The sequence below is a fragment of the Tupaia chinensis genome, unplaced genomic scaffold (genome assembly GCF_000334495.1).
Source record: "Tupaia chinensis unplaced genomic scaffold, TupChi_1.0 Scaffold000528_1, whole genome shotgun sequence".
In the NCBI taxonomy this organism is placed as follows: Eukaryota; Metazoa; Chordata; class Mammalia; order Scandentia; family Tupaiidae; genus Tupaia; species Tupaia belangeri.
In genome coordinates this window covers 5,487,314-5,506,855 of record NW_006160041.1, presented here as the reverse complement: position 1 = coordinate 5,506,855, position 19,542 = coordinate 5,487,314, and the positions used below count along the sequence as shown (strand labels likewise).

Sequence of the window (19,542 nt, the reverse complement as noted above, 5' to 3'; positions counted from 1 at the left end):
TTTATGAGTTGTTGGCTTTCTTCCCCTACTATTCAACTCCTGTTTCTGCATTTCTTTTTGGGAACAGACAGTCTTTGAAATCACATTACTTGTCATTTGCTTTGTTTCTAACCATCATCATAGTTTTTATTTTACCTGCAAATAATTTTTAGTTGTTCTTCAGTCCAGATGTCACTCACTGAACAAATACCTTTATCATCGACAGTTTCACTGTGGACTTGGGCAGTCCTAGGAGAACGATAATTCTGTGCCTTTTGCCTCTCCTTTTGTTGGAGTCACATGCTGTAGGCACATGCCTGCTATGTACCATATTATAATGTACTTTAAAGACTCTTGAACTGATTCTTCATTTTAAAGGAAAAAGATATCTCATTGCCTTGCTTTGTGATCTGAATTATAAGGTAAATCTGAAATTTTGGGGTTTTAGTTTAATACAGTTGACTGGAAGTATTTTCTATTTTTGTAATTTAACTTTATTTATTTTAATTTGACCAGAGAGGGACAGAGCAAGAGAGTGAGAGCGACAGAGAGAAAGTGAGACAGTAAGCACCAGGCTGGGACTTAAACCACCTTTGGACATGTGGGAGTCTGATACTCTTAACCACCATGCCACTTGCCAACCCCAACTGGAAGTATTTTCAGGGACTTTAGGCAAAATCCCTATCTAACTTCTCAGGCTGGAATTAGTTTTTTTTGCTTTTTCAAAATTTTTTGTTGTTTTGAAATTCTACAATTTTTGTTGTATCTTTGTGGATTATGGAATGGTTTTTTAGGCATACATACAGTATACAATAATCAAATCAAGGATTTATCTACATCCATCTTCCAGATTGAACATTACACTATAGTATGCATATTTGTTAGTAGCTCAACTAGTTTTTTTAAAAATATGTATTAAATTGCCCTTAATTTTTATTCTATTGTGATGCTAGCCTCTTTCTCTTATTTATATGCATTCTTGTGTCCCCAGATCTGCTGAAACAAGCCAACAGAGCTCCGTAGCCACACAATTCTCTTCATCCTTCTCCACCCCACCTGCATTTCCCACCCCACAAACTCAGACATATATCCCATTTCAGTATAAGGGTAACCTCAGCCTTTCCTGAACTGTGTCAAAGTGACATAATCATGCCCATCCCTATAAAATGGCTTTTCTTGATAAGTCAAAAAAAATTTTTTTTAATTGACAAGCTTTTAAACAAAATTATGATGCCTTGCTTTAGTGGTTTCTCTCCATTATTTTTATTTTTGTTTTGTTGTTTTGAGCCTTCAAAGAGGATGTTTGAAAAGCAGATGACATGAAGGCATATAAGCAGCTAGTAAAATGAGTTAACAAAAATTGACCACAGATATTTAATGATAGCTAAATGGAACACTGGGTGATTGTGAAACTAATGTAGGCTGCTCTGATGCCACCCAGTCTAAAGATTTTAAGTGCAGAGTAACTGTGTGACTTTCAATAGATGACATGTAATTTTAGGTGTAGGTCATTGATGTATTTGGTGTATTTGAGCCAACTCATCCTATATTTAAAAGCTTATTTGATGTTGCTACATTCAGATTGTGATTTTTTTATCTTATTTATTTATTTATTGAGAGATTTTTGCTAGAGGGCGTGTACACCTGCTAGAGAAACAGAAAACGAGAAATCACCCCCTGGGGGAATGGCCACACCACAGTTCCTTGTCCTCCATTCTCCTGCTGGGACTTTGGGCACACACATACATGCACCTGTTGTGAGGTTTAAGCTGCCAGATCCGAGATTGCACCACATGGTAGTCCAGCACCTTAACCACTACACCACCTGCTGGTCACTTTCCTTATTTTGTTTTAATTGATTTTAAATGTCCAGCTTTAGAAAATATTTGTTTATATCATGAGAGAGAGAGAAAAAAGAGACAGGCACCCCTGACAGGCACCATGTCATTATCTTTCCACCCCCACCAGCCAGGATCATAGTTGCACCAGGCATTCACACCACCCCAAGATGTAAATGTGGGGGCTTCCCCTGAGGCTCATGCAATGTTGCTTTACCACCTGTGTTGAGCTACTCATTTGTGTGTGTGTGTGTAGGGGGGGTGGTTAATCAAGATCTACTCTTCCTTCCTTTTCTGTGTTGACATATGGAAAAGAATACATTTGGAATGATTTCTAATTCTTTTAATTATTGAAAAATGACCAGCACATTCTTCAATGTAATGGACCATAATAGAAAATACCTAGAAGAAAAAAGTATATATTTGCATTGGTTCTATATCATTAATATTGAAAGTAGCAGGTAAAGTATGAGTATTGATTAAACAGAGTTGATGATGACAGTAAGATCACCATGCAGTGACTTTTGGAATGAAGCTGGGTAGATTTTTCTTCCAAGAAAGAGGCATTGTGCTTTAGAGCTATGATGGAAGAGAATCCTCATTGTGGGTTTTTCTTTTTGTTCTTCATGGCTCTTTAGTTCTGGAGCAGTTTCAAGAATTGCCATATATTCTTAAAGCTTCTTATAACAGTAGTTAGCATAATGGCTATGTCGCTGGACTTCCATGTAGTCGACCACAGTTCGAGTCCCGGACCTGGAGGCTTAAACTCACGCCGGGCATGTGTATGTGCGTGCCCAAGATCCTCGGAGGAGAATGGAGGAGAAGGGATTGCGGCGTGGCCATTCCTTTTTGGGGGTGATGTCTCACTTTCTGTCTCTCTGTCTCTCTCTGTCTTTCTGGTGAGCACACACGCCCTATAGCAAAAACTTCTCCAAATAAAAGGAAAAAAATAGCTTCTTATATTTGGAAAAGATGAACTCTTGTTATATTTTTATACCTGTATTGTGCTTTTTCATATGATAATGTTGTATTTAAGGCATTCTTGGGAAATGATGTATTATTGTGGTAAAATAGTCACTAGACCTGATGAACTGTACTTACTAGAGGCAGAAGAATTCTGATTATGTATACCTATAAGCTTCCAATTTATCTCAGCTGTGATGGATCAATCAGTGCATCGACTTGATTGGCTCAGCTGAATCAAAGAACAGTCAGTGTTCAGGTATTCAGATTCTGATGCTATTTAGAATTCATTTCTCAACTTAGCCTACACATTTTTACCCATCTCCAATGATTCTGACGAGTGGGCTGAGGTTCATTCCTAAGTATTAATGTCCACCCCATTGTGACCAAGGAGCAAATGAATATAAACAGCTTGAGGCAAGCCACTAAACTCATCATCAAAGGTTAAAATACATCTTTTTCATCACATATATTATGGTCTTTTCCCAAAATACAATTCTACCTACTTGATTGGCCAAGCCTAGACTAAATTAAAATATGATGTCTGGAGCACTGTTTTCACTTAGGAAGTGGTAAGAACAGCTAGTAGCATTCTCCACTGCATCTCCATAATTAGCAGTAGCTACATGTACAGTTATTACAAGTAAACATCAAAGTCATTATTTGTTCCCATTTTAGTTGTTCCTTAAACTTTCCCTTTCTTAGCTAGAACTAAAGAATAGTGGAAAAGGGACTACCCAGTACCAACAACAAAATAATAATAGTGACAGACCACTTTTTCCCCCAAACAATTTTTTCTTTAGAATGTTTAAAGAACATTCTCTTTGATTTGTTTGTTTGTTTAACCTTTCCCTCTAACTTACGAGTTTTATTTATCTACTTGTGCCCTGGACTTTTCTAATCATATTTTTTCTTTTCTTATTATCATTATCATTTATCTAGAAATATTTCATAAAGAAAAAATAGGTTTTTTTTTTTTTTTTTTGGAGAGGTTTTTGCTATAGGGCACGTGCGCTCACCGGACAAACAGAGAGAGACAGAGAGACAGAAAGCGAGAAATCACCCCCCAGAGGGGATGGCCAGGCCACATTCCCTTCTCTTCCATTCTCCTCTCGGGATCTTGGGCATGCACGCACATGTGCCTGGCGTGAGTTTAAGCCACCTGGTCTGGGACTCGAATCGCAGTCGACTACGTGGGAGTCCAGCGACATAGCCATTACGCTAACTGCTGGTCCCCAAGAAAAAAAAGTTTTAACAAAGTAAGTTTAATAAAATAAATTTTAAGACAGGTAATTTAATTGGTAAATAGTTGGTTTAATAAAAGAGGTTTAATAAGATTATTTTGCTATTCTAGCATTTTATTTCAGATGTTTATGCTTGGAATAAAAGGATTGGGAGACCTATAGCTAGGCATTGGAAAGTCTGATTTTTCCTAATAATATACCTGAAACTATATGTATGTGTTGTATATAATGTATTTTTTCCTGGGCAGAAGATCAAATTTCATCAAACTTTCAAGTCCCTGACTATAAAAACAAGGGCCAAAACCACCTGAAATAGCATGATTACAGGAATGACTTCAGTTCTTCCAGAGGTTGTCCTTCCTCTCGATTCCTCCCACTCTTACCCTTGCTTTCAGTGTTCTAATGGTGCTTTTCTTTTAGTATACACACTTTGAGGTATGTGTGGAGCAGACGGAGGTACGGGTTGAGGGGGCCGTATTGAGCCAGCAGATTGATCTTAAAGATTATCTCTAATGAAATAAAAATTGAAAATTAATAATAATTAAAAAAAAAGTACAAGTGCAGTTTTTGGTTGGTGGGAGCAGTTTAGGAAGATACCATTTATTTTGGTGTAATTATATGTTCACTCTAAGACATATACTCGCACTTTTTAATGGACTATATCAAAGCCATAATATTGCTTAAATTGCCTTTATTTAATAGCAAGAGCATGAGAGGAACCATGCACATATTTTTTCTTGACAATGAAGTTGTATAGTAACCTAATTATTTTACATACAGGTATATGATAACTGATACTGCCTGACAAAAACAATGTCAAGTACAACTGTTTAAATTTCCAAAATGCATTCCTCAAATTTTAAGATCAATTTATCAGTTCAAAAAGACTGGGAGTTATTTCTTTATAGCCTGTAATTAGGACTGAAAAATTTTACATTTTGGAAGGATCTCACTAATTTACAGCAGTGGGCTGGTATCTTATTAGCTATTGTTGATTGTCAAATTGAACTATTGCAATTCAGGTTGGTGAACTGAATATCCTGTTTTCCTAACCTCTTCTATTGTTTACCATGTATATTTTTCATGTGAAGCTAATCAGTTTTAGAATGAAGTAGGTTATAGACAAACAGACATAAATAAATTGCATCCAAACATGTTGTTTATTGACATCTTTTATCATTATTATCATTACTATTGGGGAGGGGCATAAGGCATGTGTGCTCACCAGAACAAGAGAGAGAGAGAGAGAGAGAGAGAGAGAGAGAGAGAGAGAGAGAGAGAGAGAAAGTGAGAAATAACCTCCCAGGGAGGATGGCCATACCACAGTCACTTCTCCTCCAGTCTCCTCTTGGGATTTTGGGCATGCACACATGTACACCAGGTGGTGCTGGGTCCAGGACTTGAACATTAGAGTTGGCTCCATGAGATCCAATTCCTTAACCACCACGCCGTCTACTGGCCCAACATATTTATATTTTAGCAGTAGAGTTGTTTAGACTAGTTGAGTCCATTGTCTTATAGACTAGGCACCTATTTCTTTCAAATCATACAACATATATTTAAAAACAAAATGAAAAATCTAATACATAAATTATAGTGATATCAGTTTATTTTTGCCAAACACTCAGACATGAATTAACACGGATTTTAATTCAGTTTTATTGTTTTGACATCACTTACTTCCAACTAATTTTATATGTACTTTTAAAGTAAGTTCATTTTAAGTAACACCAACCTACAAACCTGTATGAGAAAAACTTAGGGCCCAAACAGGGGCTATAAATATTGAGAACCTTCCAAAATGGTTCATATAAATATAATACTGTCCAAAAGGTGTTTTTGTCTGTATAAAGGATCTAATGAGGTTCTATTCAATCTGAAAAGGATGATTAAGCTTTGCTGAATGGTATCGTCCCAGATACATTGTGCACAAGATGCCTGGTAACGGATCAAAGCCCACTTGAGGCATCGTAGGCATTTATTGTAAAGCGTTCAAATGCAACAATGCACCAGCCTCCAGCAAAATAGCAGTTATTTTATGAAAACTATGAGGATGAGATTCACCCAAGAATGCTAGCAAAATACAGTAAAACAGACTATTTTGCTAAAACAGTCTGTTTTGGGCTGATTTTACATAATACATTAAATTGACTTGTGTCCACCTAGCCAAATGTTTACAGTATAGCAAAGTTGGACTCAATTTCCCAGTCTGAGGTTTGGAGGAAAGGTTTCAAAGTCCTCCTCAGAGGTGAGCCCTCTGGTCTAGGTGAGTCTGAGAAAATACAGTGAGAACCAAGTCTTTTGTTCTCCTTAGGGTCAAAGACCATGTGGATCCTTACAGGAGACCTGAACTGACTCCTTCCCTTCTCCATATCTTCCCTTTATTTCTTAAGATAAATCGTTATTTAATTTGATTAAGCAAACAAACAATCCAGATTCCACAAATTACCTTCAATTATTTAAAATGATGGGAGAAAAATAAAAACAAAAACAAAAAGCCTTTACTCTCCTTAAAAGGTTGCTTTTCCAAGACCTTCAATCTCCAGAATGTTTTCTTGCAAGTTGTCTTCTTCACTGCCCCCCTTTTCTTTGCAAAGACTTCCTGTTTAAAATTGTAAATTATATCACTGTTAAGTATTCATTAAGTTGAGCACTGAGCTGAGAATACAAGCATTTTCCTCAACATTTATGGCTTTCTAAGTAGTCTTGTCAATGACTCCTTTTGAAAGAAGTATTTCTATAAACCTCATGCTATAGATAAGAAAGGCCTATCTGGGCTTGGAACTGGCTACATGTGGATATCTTTCTAATTCATTGTTCTTCCTTATTTTCATTTATTTGATTTGTTAATTTGAATTGACAGTATTATTCTTGTGTCTAAGTTCTCATATTTTTCACTGTATACCTAATTCAGAGTTAGGTACTCAATTCCTTTTCTGTATCATTACTATTAACTATAGTTCAAATAATTCAAATCTAGCTAATTTTTATATATTTTATATTATTGATGCAAAAGTGATAAGATCTCTTCCTTTCAATAACTAGATCTGAATTTATGGTATTTACTGTTAAATGAAACCTTGTGGTGCTAACACTAAATGAATTATGAGGAAAAGTATAGCAATTCTTTTATGACTCTTTCTATTTAAAGCATCCTGTGTAGGAATTTTCATTTTTACTTTTAAAAATAAAATATTACAGAGAGATGGTAAATAGAAAGCCTGAAAATTAAGTAAACTTGAAATTATTTTTAATTGCCTGTTTTGTAATTATATATTTTGCTTTATTTGCAGGACCGTGTAATTGCGCTAGAAACGGTAAGTTGGAACGTTTTGTTTCTTCTTAGAATTACTGCTTTCTCCTGGTTCCGAGCTCACTCAAGCAAGCAGCTCCTGAAAGCATTTCTAAAATGATATCTAAAATTCAAAGGGAGAAACAAACCAACCTATATCTAAAAGGTATATACATAGGGGTTTTTAAAATGGGAAACAATTAAAAATGAGAGCATAGTTAAGTGGTCACTACTGTCTCGGGACTGATGATACCAAGATGTTCTAGTTCATAGAAAGCATACTTAGTTTAAATATAATCCATTTTTTGTGGATTTGTTTTTGTCTTTCACAATCACTTAATGGACTGGTTAGTAACACCCTGAGATCATGATGCTGATTCTAATTTGAAGTCCAGGTTTGTAGCCATTATATGTTTTTTAAGTTTATTTAGACATATGTTTTGAGAAAGAGAGAGAGAAGTATTCTCAAAGATTCTCAACCCATGATCATCCATTCCCCAGCACCTCTGCCAGCCAGGATCCTGATCACATACCCCTACACCCCCAACTCCCATCAAATGCAAGATATAAAGTCATGTGTACATTAATGACAATATATAGGCATATATAAGAAGAATAGAAGTGAGTAAGTAAAAGTCATAATAGTGATTTGTTAGACAAAAATTATGGGTTGTGATTTTATTCCTTTCTGTATTTCAAGTTTGTAAAAGATAGTAATTTTATAAACATTCCATAATAAAAACCATGTGAATTGGAAGAACAGTAAATTATTATAACACTGATGAAAGATTATATGACCATAAAAAGTCATATTTTCAAAAAATAAATATTGTCATGCTTTTATGTGAAAAAGTGATATATAAGGGTATATAGAGAATATGATGCATAAAACGAGTATGTATAGTTTTACAGTAAAAAAAACTTTAAGGAAATACATAAAATATTAAGAGTGTCTTGGGAGTACTAGTGATTTTTTTTCTCTTTTTATATTTTTAATGAGGAGGAAAAAAATTTAAAATCCTTTAAACAATAAGGTTAATAGAGAATAAAATTCTGGGGCCAGCTGGTGGTGTGGTGATTAAGACAGCTGGATCCCACATGGTTGACTCCACAGTTCAAGTCCCAAATTTGGTAGCTTGAAAAACATGCATTCTGTGTGTGTGTGTGTGTGTGTGCATGTGTGCAAGTGTATGTATGCATGCCCAAAATCCTGAAAAGAGAGAGAAATAGAAGAGAAGGGATTGCGACATGACCATTCCCCGAAGAGAGTAGTGCTCTCACTTTCCTTCTCTCTCCCTTTCTCTGTCTGTCTCTCTCTAGTGAGTGTACACATCCCCTGTCCAAAAAAAGAAAAGAATAAAATATTTATTTTGTGAGTGTGATGAATGAAGATCCTAACAGAGTACATTTTATTAATTGTAAGCAAGTGACTTTGATTGACAGTGTCCAGACCCTACTGGGTAAATAGTGTCTTCTCTAGATTTAAATGGACCATTTGGAAAGTACACTGACCTCCTCAGTTTCAGTGTGATGACATTGTAGGTGAATAAAATATTTAGTGTTCCTCCACATATATTTTACTTACTCCCAGAAAGTGTCTTGCCAAAAGGATTTGGCTTGTGAATTAAATGCTCTTTTAAAAAGTATGAACAAAAACAGAATTTTTGAGTTTGAGGACCTGGATTCAGTGTATAAAATGCAACATATAAAATAGTTAGCAAATAACTCTTTTCTTTATTTCTTCATCGGTAGAAAGGTTTTAATTGAAGTGATGTTACCAGTTTCTAGGAGAGTTAAAATATATAAAAATATTTAGAACCAAACAAATGTTAGATTGTCTTATCATTTGTTATTACTTATTATTTCTTATTAGTTTTTTAATTGCCAGAGGGAACATGGATTTGCCAGAAAGAAAGACAGAAACAGAGAGAGAAGGAAGAAGGCATCCACAATGTGGTGTGGTCATGCCACAACCCCTTTTCTTCCATTTCTTCACCCTGTCAGATTTCAGGGCATGGCAGCCTGAGTTTCCAGCTACTGGAGCTGGAATTCAGACTGCAGTCAGCCATGTGGTATCTGCTTACCTGAACCACTAGACTACATGGTTGGCTCTGCCTGTTATTTCTTATTTAATTACTTGAGTTATACCAGTATGCTGTACAAAACAAAACTATATTAATAACAAGTAACCCTGTAACTTTAATTTGTGCTTGTTAGTCTTATTTATATAATCTCTTTATTAACATAGTACTCTGGACTAGAATTTAAAGTGCTTTATTCTAAGCATCTTCCTAGAAGTAAAGGTAAAAATAACAAGTCATCATGAGAAAAATAAAGTTGATTAAATGGACTAGGATTTTATAGTAGCAGTTTTCTCAAGATAGTATTAATTTGAAGTAATTATCAGAAGTAAAATCATAAAAATTAAAATGCTCAGTAATAATGTTAATGCTCAAATATTATTAAGTCCTTTGACTTCACATGGCATTATAAGGAACAGAATTAATACATTTACTAGACTATTCAGCTAGTAAAGTATTTTATAGTTCATAAAATCAAATATGCTGAAAGCAATCTCAAATTCATTTATTATTTTCTCACAACGCAGCACCTAGACCATAGAAGGATGGGAGGGGGTCCATATTTTGTTGAGTTTGGAGCAAATTAAGTGTGGTATGTAGAGTATATAGCATAATGACTCACTCATCTGCAAAAATGTTACAATTTTTGTCATTCCCTTAGGTGTATATACAATAAATTGGTTTTGAAGGTTTAGTATTCATAATATCTGAAAATAAGATTGTCTTTTTATCATAATGAGAAACTTGATTTATCTTATCACCAATTATCTAGGTGCTTAGGTCATGAGCATGTGTGTCCTCCCCGCCCCCAATTTTTCTCTCTCTTTGTTTACTAGCAGGTAAGCTCCTTAGATTAGAAATTGCAATTTTTGGCTAGTTCTCTGGCCTAGTGCTTAAGGAAGTCAGATCCCATACAACAGATTACATTTCAAATCCTGGCCCCAGTGGCTTGAAAAACGTGCTGGGTACATGTGCATACATACCCAAAATTCAGACAAGGTGGAGAAATGGAGGAGAAGGGATTGCAGCATGACCATACCCCACTGGGGCGTGCTTTTTTCTTCTCTTTCTCTCTGCCTTTCTCTGATAAGTGCATGTACCCTCTGCAGTTAAGAGTAAATGCAAATGTGTCCCCAGAGGCTGTCAAATGTTCTCATATATAGTGAATAATCAATAAATATTTGTAGAATCAAAGAATGAAGGTCGAACTGAACATACCTTATTCTTGTATAAGATCAAATTTAAGAATATAGGTGTAAATAGTACTAGTCCAATAGCTGAGGCAAAAAATTTCCCCAGAAGCACATCCATTAATTTTTTATTTCCTAGTCTTTCTGGTCAATACTATACTTTGGTATTTCACAGAAGCTCTAGCCATCTTCACTAAATTTTAATGTAAATTTTCCTGGAAAGGAATCACCTTCAGTCAAAATATAGTTGTTTATTCTCCAAATAAAGCTAAGTGATTGATTACCTGGAAAGTAGTCTTGACTGAGGGCCTTGGCTTATGGGCAATGTATCAGCTTTGCAGTGGCTGTTGACTGGGCACTCTTTAAGGCACTGGATTCACAATGTGGAGGAGAAAAGGAAAACACATTGTAATCAGTGCCCTCGAGGAATCTTCATTCATTCATTTACTTACATGTAAATGAATTCATATTGAGAAATAAAAATGCATGATGCACATATACAGCACGTGAGTGACATGAATATTGCATTTTGGAGAAGCTGTTATGAAGAAAAAATAATTGTAAAATAATTAAGACATCACTGTCTAGGTTCATCGTGAAAAGTGTGGGTTTTTGTAGTTTCAGAACATGATGAGGAATTTAAATATTTCTCTGAAAGCAATTGGTAACGTTAGGTAGAAACAACTAGAGAAACCATTTCATGTTAGGTATGTAATCCAAGTTAGAAGGTAATAGTGAATAAAGGTTTTGTTAAAGGTTTTTTGTTTTTGTTTTTTCCAGAAAAGGCAAAAATCTCACAAATATCAAATGAACTCATGCCAAATGTGTCAAATGTGTTTATTTAACTCATTAATTACTAAAAGGATGAGCACGATGTTACAACTACCTTAAAGGAACATTCAAAGAACCACACACATAGGCACTAATGGTGCTGAAGTGAATTTCAAATAAAGGCAAAGTTGACTTCTTCCACAATGGCATGGGAAATCAATTGAATCATACCAGACAAAATGTATTGTCTATGAACAAGAATCATTTGCACTGCTATCAGTTATCTACAACTCGGAGTTATAAATAATTCAAAGACTGATAGGTACAAAGATCTCACAGAATCCAAAAACCCTAACTAGTTTTCCACTGAAGACAGTAAGTTCTTGTTTCATTTCAAAACCTGTCACATTTTTTTCTTTGATAGGTTCATGCGAGATAATTAATATATGTAATAGGTTTTGAGAATAATAGGAGACATACTGTAACTTTGAAATACAAACCAAGCAGTTTAGACCTCATCTTTTATATCAGGGACACAAATGGGTTTTCCTGAGTGGCAGTTCCTCATGGTCAATACTGACTACTGAAATACTCTGTTGGGAAGAATTCTGGATGCTCTTTTGAAAAGAAGTCTATGACCACTTTGCAATCTTTGTTATATGCATTGTACAGTTGGGAGGTGGAAAATGGTAGCACAACTATTTAGCCAATAGGGAGCCATTGAAAGTTTTTGATCTGGTAAATGTGGTATATAGAGTATGAATGAATTATAGTAGCAGTGTGTGGGATAGAGTTGGGTGGTAACAGACTGTAAGTAAGAATAGGGAAAATGCACCTTGGAGGTGATCCAACCTTAGATATATGCTTGGAAAATTAGAGGTTGGAACAGTTTGGTGCAAACAAAGCAAGGTCAAAGTGTACGCCTTTGTTTAGGGAAGGGAACTAGAGAACTTAGAAAGTAGGAGTTCAAAGGAGAAGAGAAATTATAGGTACTACAGTTAGGAGGAGTCTATTTCTAGAAAAACATGATTTACCAGAACTAAAAAGAAGTAGCATGAATAGCACCATGATTAGATTATAAAAAACAATTTTAATTACTATATATATATATATATATATAGAGAAAGACAAAGACAGAGAGAGGGAAAGTGAGAAATCTCTGGGTGTGTTGTAATCTTTTCTCCTCCATTCTTTTCTCAGAATTTTGGTACGCAAGCACACATGCCTACCATGATTTCCAAGCCACTAGGTCCAGGACTTGAACCACCATCTGCCCTGTAAGAGTACAGTGCTTTAACCACCACACTCCCTGCTGGCCCAATTAGTCATTTTTTAATCATTTAAAATTTTCTACAAAAAGGACTATCAAGTGGAGATAATTTTATATATAAGTTACTCCAAATGTTCTAGAATCAGACTAGTTTTACAAAAAATCTCCCAGAGACTTGGAAAAGAGCGAACATGAGTTGGCATAACTTTCCTGCCAAAAGTAGATATAGAATATATTAAGGAAAATTAAGGCCTTCTCACTCATTAACATGGTTGTGGAAATACTATACAGAAAGTACTAGCAAAATGAATTCTGGAAAGTGAGGCCAGGTAGTGGTGCAGTGGTAACACAAATGAAGCCACATGGTAAAAGTCCTGGGTTCATATCCTGGGATCTCCCTGAGCATGTCCCATGTGGGTATGTGCATCTATGGTCTAGGCTGGCTGTTACTAGGGGTGGATTACAGTGTGGTGACAGTGTTGGGAGTCCCCCTCTCTGTCTTATCTCTGTTGGAAGAAATAAAATAAATGGGCTTAAAAAAATTCTGGAATGCATAAAAAGGATAGTTTATTAACAAATTCAGTTTATTCTAGGACTCAGTGTTGGTTTAATATTAGTAAATTAATCAATGTAATTGACCATAGTGGCAGGTTAAGGAAAAATAAAATTTTATTAGGTCATTTCTATATGTGAATAAGAAAGCACTTATTTTTACCATCATCATAACATCATTATAAACCTTTTAGCAAAGTAAGTATAGAAGGAAACCTCCCGAATGTTATAAAAGCCATGTAGGAAAAATTTGTGACAAACAACACCTTAGCAATTAAATGTTGAAATTCTTCCTTTAAGGCCAAGAACAAAAGATGGCCAATCCGAAGACTTCTATTAGACATTGTGCAGGCAGTCCTAACCAGGGCAGTAAAATTATCATTATCTGTAAATACCATTATTAATTTTATTAAAAGCCCAAGGAATTCACAGTTAAATTATGAAAAAAAATGTCAAGTTTCTTGAGTAAAAGCCAGTATATGAAATGCAGTTATAGTCTATCTCCAGTAACAAACACTGATAAATGTAATAAAATATATATCAGATATATCAGTAAGGGCCAGCCAATGGCATGGTGGTTAAGGCAACTGGGTCCCACAGGCTGATTACATGGTTTGATTCCCAGACCCAGCATTTTGAAAAGTAGGCAAAGTGTGTGTGTGTTTTTATGTATGTCTATATCTAAAATCCCAAAAGGAGAATTGAAGGAGCTGAGATTGTAGTGTGCCCGTCCCCCCCGGGGGTGCTCTCTCTCCTTCTATCTGTCTCTGGTATGTGTACATACTCTCTTGCCACCAACACCCCCCCCCAAAAAAAACAATATTTCAACATAAAGGAACAAAATTACAAAGCACATAGAGGGAAACAAATGAACAAACAAGGGGGCCAGCAGATGGTGTGGTGGTTAAGGGCTCTGGACTCCCACGCGGTGGGCCATGGTTTGGGTCCTGGACCTGGCAGCTTGCTTTCTCACTTTCCCTCTCTCTCTTTCTCTTGATCTGTCCCTCTCTGGTCAAATTAAAGATAAATAAATAAAGTCAAATAAAATAATTCTTAAAACAAACAAACAAATCAAAGTCCAAGAACAAGGTAAGGGGAGTTTTCTTTAAATATACTAAATATTCTGGGGAGCTTAGGGTCTGGGATGGGGATCACAGTGTGATGAGACTTTGTCAAGAGTTCTTCTCTCTTTCCCCCTCTCTTTCTCTCTCTTGTGCACATACTGCCTATAATAAGAAAACAAAAAAAGTAACTGATATGACCAATTAGAATTAAGAATTTCCTTGAATCAAATCAAAATATACTATAAACAGAGGAGGAAAAAGGCACAATTAGAAGATATTTGTTCAGTCAGATGGTATGTGGTAACGTTGTACCTGCATGAGAAAGGTTCTGGGTTCATGTCCTGGGAATGCGAAGCATGAATGTACCTGTGAATTGGGCCTGAGCACACCAAACATAGATGTACATGTGAATTGGGCCAGCTGAGACTGGGAGGTGGAATGCAATGGAAACCCTGTTGGGGGTGTCTGTCTATTTCTCTCATGAAAGAAATAAATATGATTTTGCCATAGGACATATGTGCTCACCACAAAGAGAGAGAGAAAGAGAGACAGTGAAAGAAAGTAAGAAATCACCTTCTGGAGGAATGACCACCCCATAATCACTTTTCTTCCATTCTCCTCTTAGGATTTTGGGTACACATGCACATGAGCCCAGTATGTTTCTCAAGCCTCCAGGTCTTAGACTCGAACCTCTGAGATGACCTTACGTGATCTAGCATCTTAAACACCATGCCAGCTGGCTCCAAGATATAATGGGGCCAGGAGGTGGCATATTTGGTAGTTACCTACGGTGGTTCAAGTCTTGGACGTGGTGGCTTTCTTTCTCACTTTCTCTCTCTCTGGCAAGCACACATGCCCTTTAGCAAATTAAAAAATAATAAAAATAATTAATAAAGCTAACTGCATCTTTATTTTAAAAATATATTTGTAGCAGATATAATGGACTACCAATTTGTATCAAAGTCTTACTGTTTCCAAGGCAATTACAATGAAATAACCCAGATTTCAAAGGAAAGAAAAAAATGTAAGAGACATGAACAACCATTTCAAATGAAGATGAAACCTGTAAAAAGTTACTTATCGTTAGTAATCAGGGAACTGCCAATGAAAGACACAAGAGTTGTCATTGTCTTTAAACCATATGTATATATTTTATTTATTCTTTTGTATTTATGGCATATTAAATTAAAAAAAAGTGAAAGTCAGGAACCAGCAGTTAGCATAATGGCTATGTCGCTGGATTCCCACGTAGTCGACTGCGGTTCGCGTCCCGGACCCGGTGGCTTAAAACTCACGCCGGGCGTGTGTGCGTGCGTGCGTGCCCAAGAGGAGAATGGAGGAGAAGGGATTGCAGCGTGACCATCCCCTCTGGGGGGTGATTTCTCGCTTTCTGTCTCTATGTCTCTCTCTGTCTGGCGAGCGCACGTGCCCTATAGCGAAAACCTCTCAAAAAAAAAGAAAGAAAAAGTGAAAGTAATTGAAAGATGTTAGGAGAACTTTTTCTTTTTTTTTTTTTTGAATCTACACAATGCTGACTGTTGCCTCCAACATGAACATTGAAAGATAGCTGATGAATCAGATAGAGCCTCCTCTTTGAACTGAGGTGACATGGTCCTGTATGCAAAGATCCAAAGGGTATCAGGAACAAATGGTTAAAAGAGGATTGATTTATATATCCTCAGCTTCCACATACACTCTCCCTGAAAATGGCTCTGCTTGAAGAAGCCATCTTACCTTTGCTCAATGTACTGAGGAAGACTTCTTCCCTTAGACATGCATGCTAGTTAGGAACAGAGTGGTATTAGATATATGGAGTGTTGGGACTGAAATGCTCTGAATTACACATATACTGTTGATTGGGGTTAGAGGGAGTGAAGACAATTTCATTTAATATCTTAGCTACTGTCACCTGCTCTGATTGTAAACTATATTAGCTCTAAAAAAACAAAGCTAAGAGAGTGTTGATAAGAAATCAGGGAAAACAGTAGTGTTTTATGTCATCTAGGTGACAGATTCTGGCTGTATTCCATGCCTGATCTATTTATCTGTCTTAGAATTATAATTCAGAAGCGAGACAGTTGTCACAGGGGCACATATCAACATCTTTCAGTGAATGAAAATTGAAGTCAGACTTTTTCTTCTGCCAGAAAGTCAGCTTGATTTGGCTGAGTGGCATGACAATGAAGATTGGCTTTGCCAATCTGCAACTCTGAGGTTTTGGTTAAAAAAAAAAAAAATTAATGCTGAAAGGTTAACAACTGTCAAAATTATTACACCAAGAGAATGATACTAAAGTTAGTAAGATTTTTATTTTACTCAAACCTTTCTTTCTGTGGTAAGTTACAAATATGCCCCTAAGTGAAAGAACAGTTATAGTTATTTGATAACTCTTGGTAAATAAACCTGTTTTGGTGTACCTTTCAGAAACAGAAAGTAAACAAGTTTACATTACAGTCCTTTGGCAAATCAGGTGGTTTTCAAATTTTTGCTTTCAACAAAGTTAAAAGAAGACATAATCAAGCTGACAGATCATTAAAATTAATTTTTGATGACAGATCACTATGTAATATTTGCCATAAAACTAGGAAGACATTTGAGAAATTAAATGGCCCTAATAATAAACTGCCTTCGTTCTCATGTGCTTTCAGATGTAAACAAAATTTCTCAGTGATTAGATCTATAGAAATAAACAAAGGAATAGAAATGAAATGGAACCCTGTCTCATTTGAACAAAAATTAGCATTTGCCCAATGAATCCACAGGATTCATTCAGCTAATATTAGTGTAACAAATATATCTGGTCTGTACACACTGGTTGATCTCTAAGATCTTGGTGTCTGTGATTCCAAGAGCATGCCTTGTCTCTGGAATTACAGAGTGCTGCTGTACACGGTTACTTCCGCCATCTGTTAGAGATTATTGCTGCTGGGTTTTTATTTTTAACTTTCTTATCTATTTATTTATTTATTTTTAGAGAGAGAGAGAGAGATTTTTGTATGGGGCACATGCACTCACTAGAGAGACAGACAGAAAGTGAGAAATCACCCCCCAGGGGTATGGCCATGCCACAATCCCTTCTCCTCCATCCTCCTCTTAGGATTTTGGGCACGTACTACGTACATGCACCCGGCACGAATTTTAAGCCACCGGGTCCAGGACTTGAACTGCAGTTGACTATGTAGTAGTCCAGCAATGTAGCCATTACGCCATCTGCTGGTCTCTTTATTTAACTTTATTTCCTTCCCACTCTGGACCTGGTACTAATTGTGTTTCATCCTAGTGTATGTGTAAGTTGCTCTAGGAAATTGAAGACGCTGTGGAAGAGCTATTGTTCTTTGTTAGGACACTGAATTGTGCTCGAAAGCACTTAGGAGTATATGGACCCAAATGAGTTAATGTACTTACTAAAGTGTCCCTGTTATGCTCAGGAAACTCCTGACTAGTATGTAAATCTGGCCAAATAACTGTTAATTATTTGCAATGCTTCTTCTAAGTATTTGTAAGAATCTCGAAGCTAAGGAAAACTTGCCTTTATCTATTTTACAAAGCCAGAACTTGCTGTTTCAAAACCAAAGATCAAGCTAGGTTCATTTTTGGTTTTGCCAAGGCTATGAGCTTCTCATTGAAGTTGCCTGAAAGGTTCAGTCCAATTGGCCTTCCACCAAATAAAACGCAGTGTGCTCTGTACGGTTTTGACCCAGAATCAGGTGAATCTCAGCAGTTCTGGCTGAGCTACATTGTAAAATTTTGGATTTGTTCGGACTTGACACTTCCTGGGAACCCATTCAAACTGAAACCGGAAAAAGGTTTTGCACAAACCCTGTCCGAGTCCATTCTGCCAAGTTTCCCACTGCTCTAATGTTGGTCTACCTTCTGTATATTCGCATCGAGGGCAAACGGAAATATCCTCATGAATCTCTCATGAGGGATCTTGGGTGAAACAATCTCGACATTCTCCTTTCTCCACCTTGTCCCCAAACACAGAGCTTGTATTCTGTGTTAGTCGGTATTAAAATATGTATGTTTTCCAATAATGGGGTTATGTTCAAAGGGTTAAGTTTCTAAAATATGAACTGCTCATGGTCAGATGAAGAAAATACTGCTAAAAGAAGTGAGTTGTTTATGCAGTTGCAACCTTGTGGCAAGAGGTGATGAACAACTTAAAAATCTAAGTCTTTTTTCTGTCTGCAAAAATTGTTCCTTACAGCCCTGTCAAATTTTTCATAAATGTGGTGAAATAGGGAAAGTATCATTGAGAAATTACAGAATGAATGGAACTTCACCAGCAGATGAATTTAGTATTATTGAATTGCTCAGTGTTTGGAGGTCAGACTGACAGCCTTGTATTTGATGCTGATAGATCGTCATACTGCCTGTTGAACCACCTCACTTGATAAAATGTGTTTTATAGTCCTGTTCTAAACACTATCAATATCGTAGCACATTCTCTGAGTGAAAAGCTCCTGCTTTATATTATGAAGATGATATAAATGCATATTACAAAACACAATGGAAGTATCTTTCTGAAAAATATAATGTATATACAAAATGCCTGTATTCTCTTTAAGAGAGCATATCTGGGTAAAATCAGAGTAATAGTATATTAGATTTTTTCCTTACTGATCCTAACTTAATTATAAAACAAAATTTTGGTATTATCCCCTTAATATACATATATAGTAGGTGGCAGTAATATATATTATACATATTTTTGAAGTCACCCTTAAATTAAAAACTTAGAGAATTTTCATTTTATGCAGCTAATTTTAACAAAATTACATACATCTCTCTGCTAAAAATCATTACATGCCTAGTTACAATGATAAAAAGTGATATGATTAAAAAAATAGTATCTGATTACGAATCAGTAAAACTAAGACTGGTCACATCTCTGCCATAGCCAGACAGATACTTTGGGAAAGTTATTTAGCATCTCTGTATTTCACTTTGCTTATTTTTTAATGATTGGGCTAGACTGGGTAATATTTATAAGCTCCTTGCTAATGGACTCTGATCACCCTGCAGTAGTTGCTGTCAAACCATTTGCCCTGGTTTAATATATAATATGATACAATAATATTTATTGAGACCCTTCCATTTCTCAGCACTGTCTTAGCTCATACAGCAGAATTGTTCCCTGAGGCCATGCACCTCACATTCAGATAATGGTAGAATTAAAAAGAGTCTTATAGATCTGTGACAAAACTCCTCACTCTACATATGTCTGGAACCCAAAAGAGCTTAATTATTTTTCTTTTTTTTTTTAACACTTTTTATTTTTTGACAGATTTTTGCTGT

General features: G+C 36.0%; 1 protein-coding gene across 1 annotated transcript in view; it reads left to right on the top strand.

Moving 5' to 3' along the window:
* The window catches only part of CEP128 (centrosomal protein 128), a 461,274-nt gene that overhangs the window by 390,610 nt on the left and 51,122 nt on the right, over positions 1-19,542 (top strand). Inside the window, exon 25 of the mRNA XM_014591066.2 lies at positions 7,318-7,341. Coding sequence (XP_014446552.1) covers positions 7,318-7,341 — 24 coding nt within the window. The remainder of the gene's footprint in view (positions 1-7,317; positions 7,342-19,542) is intronic.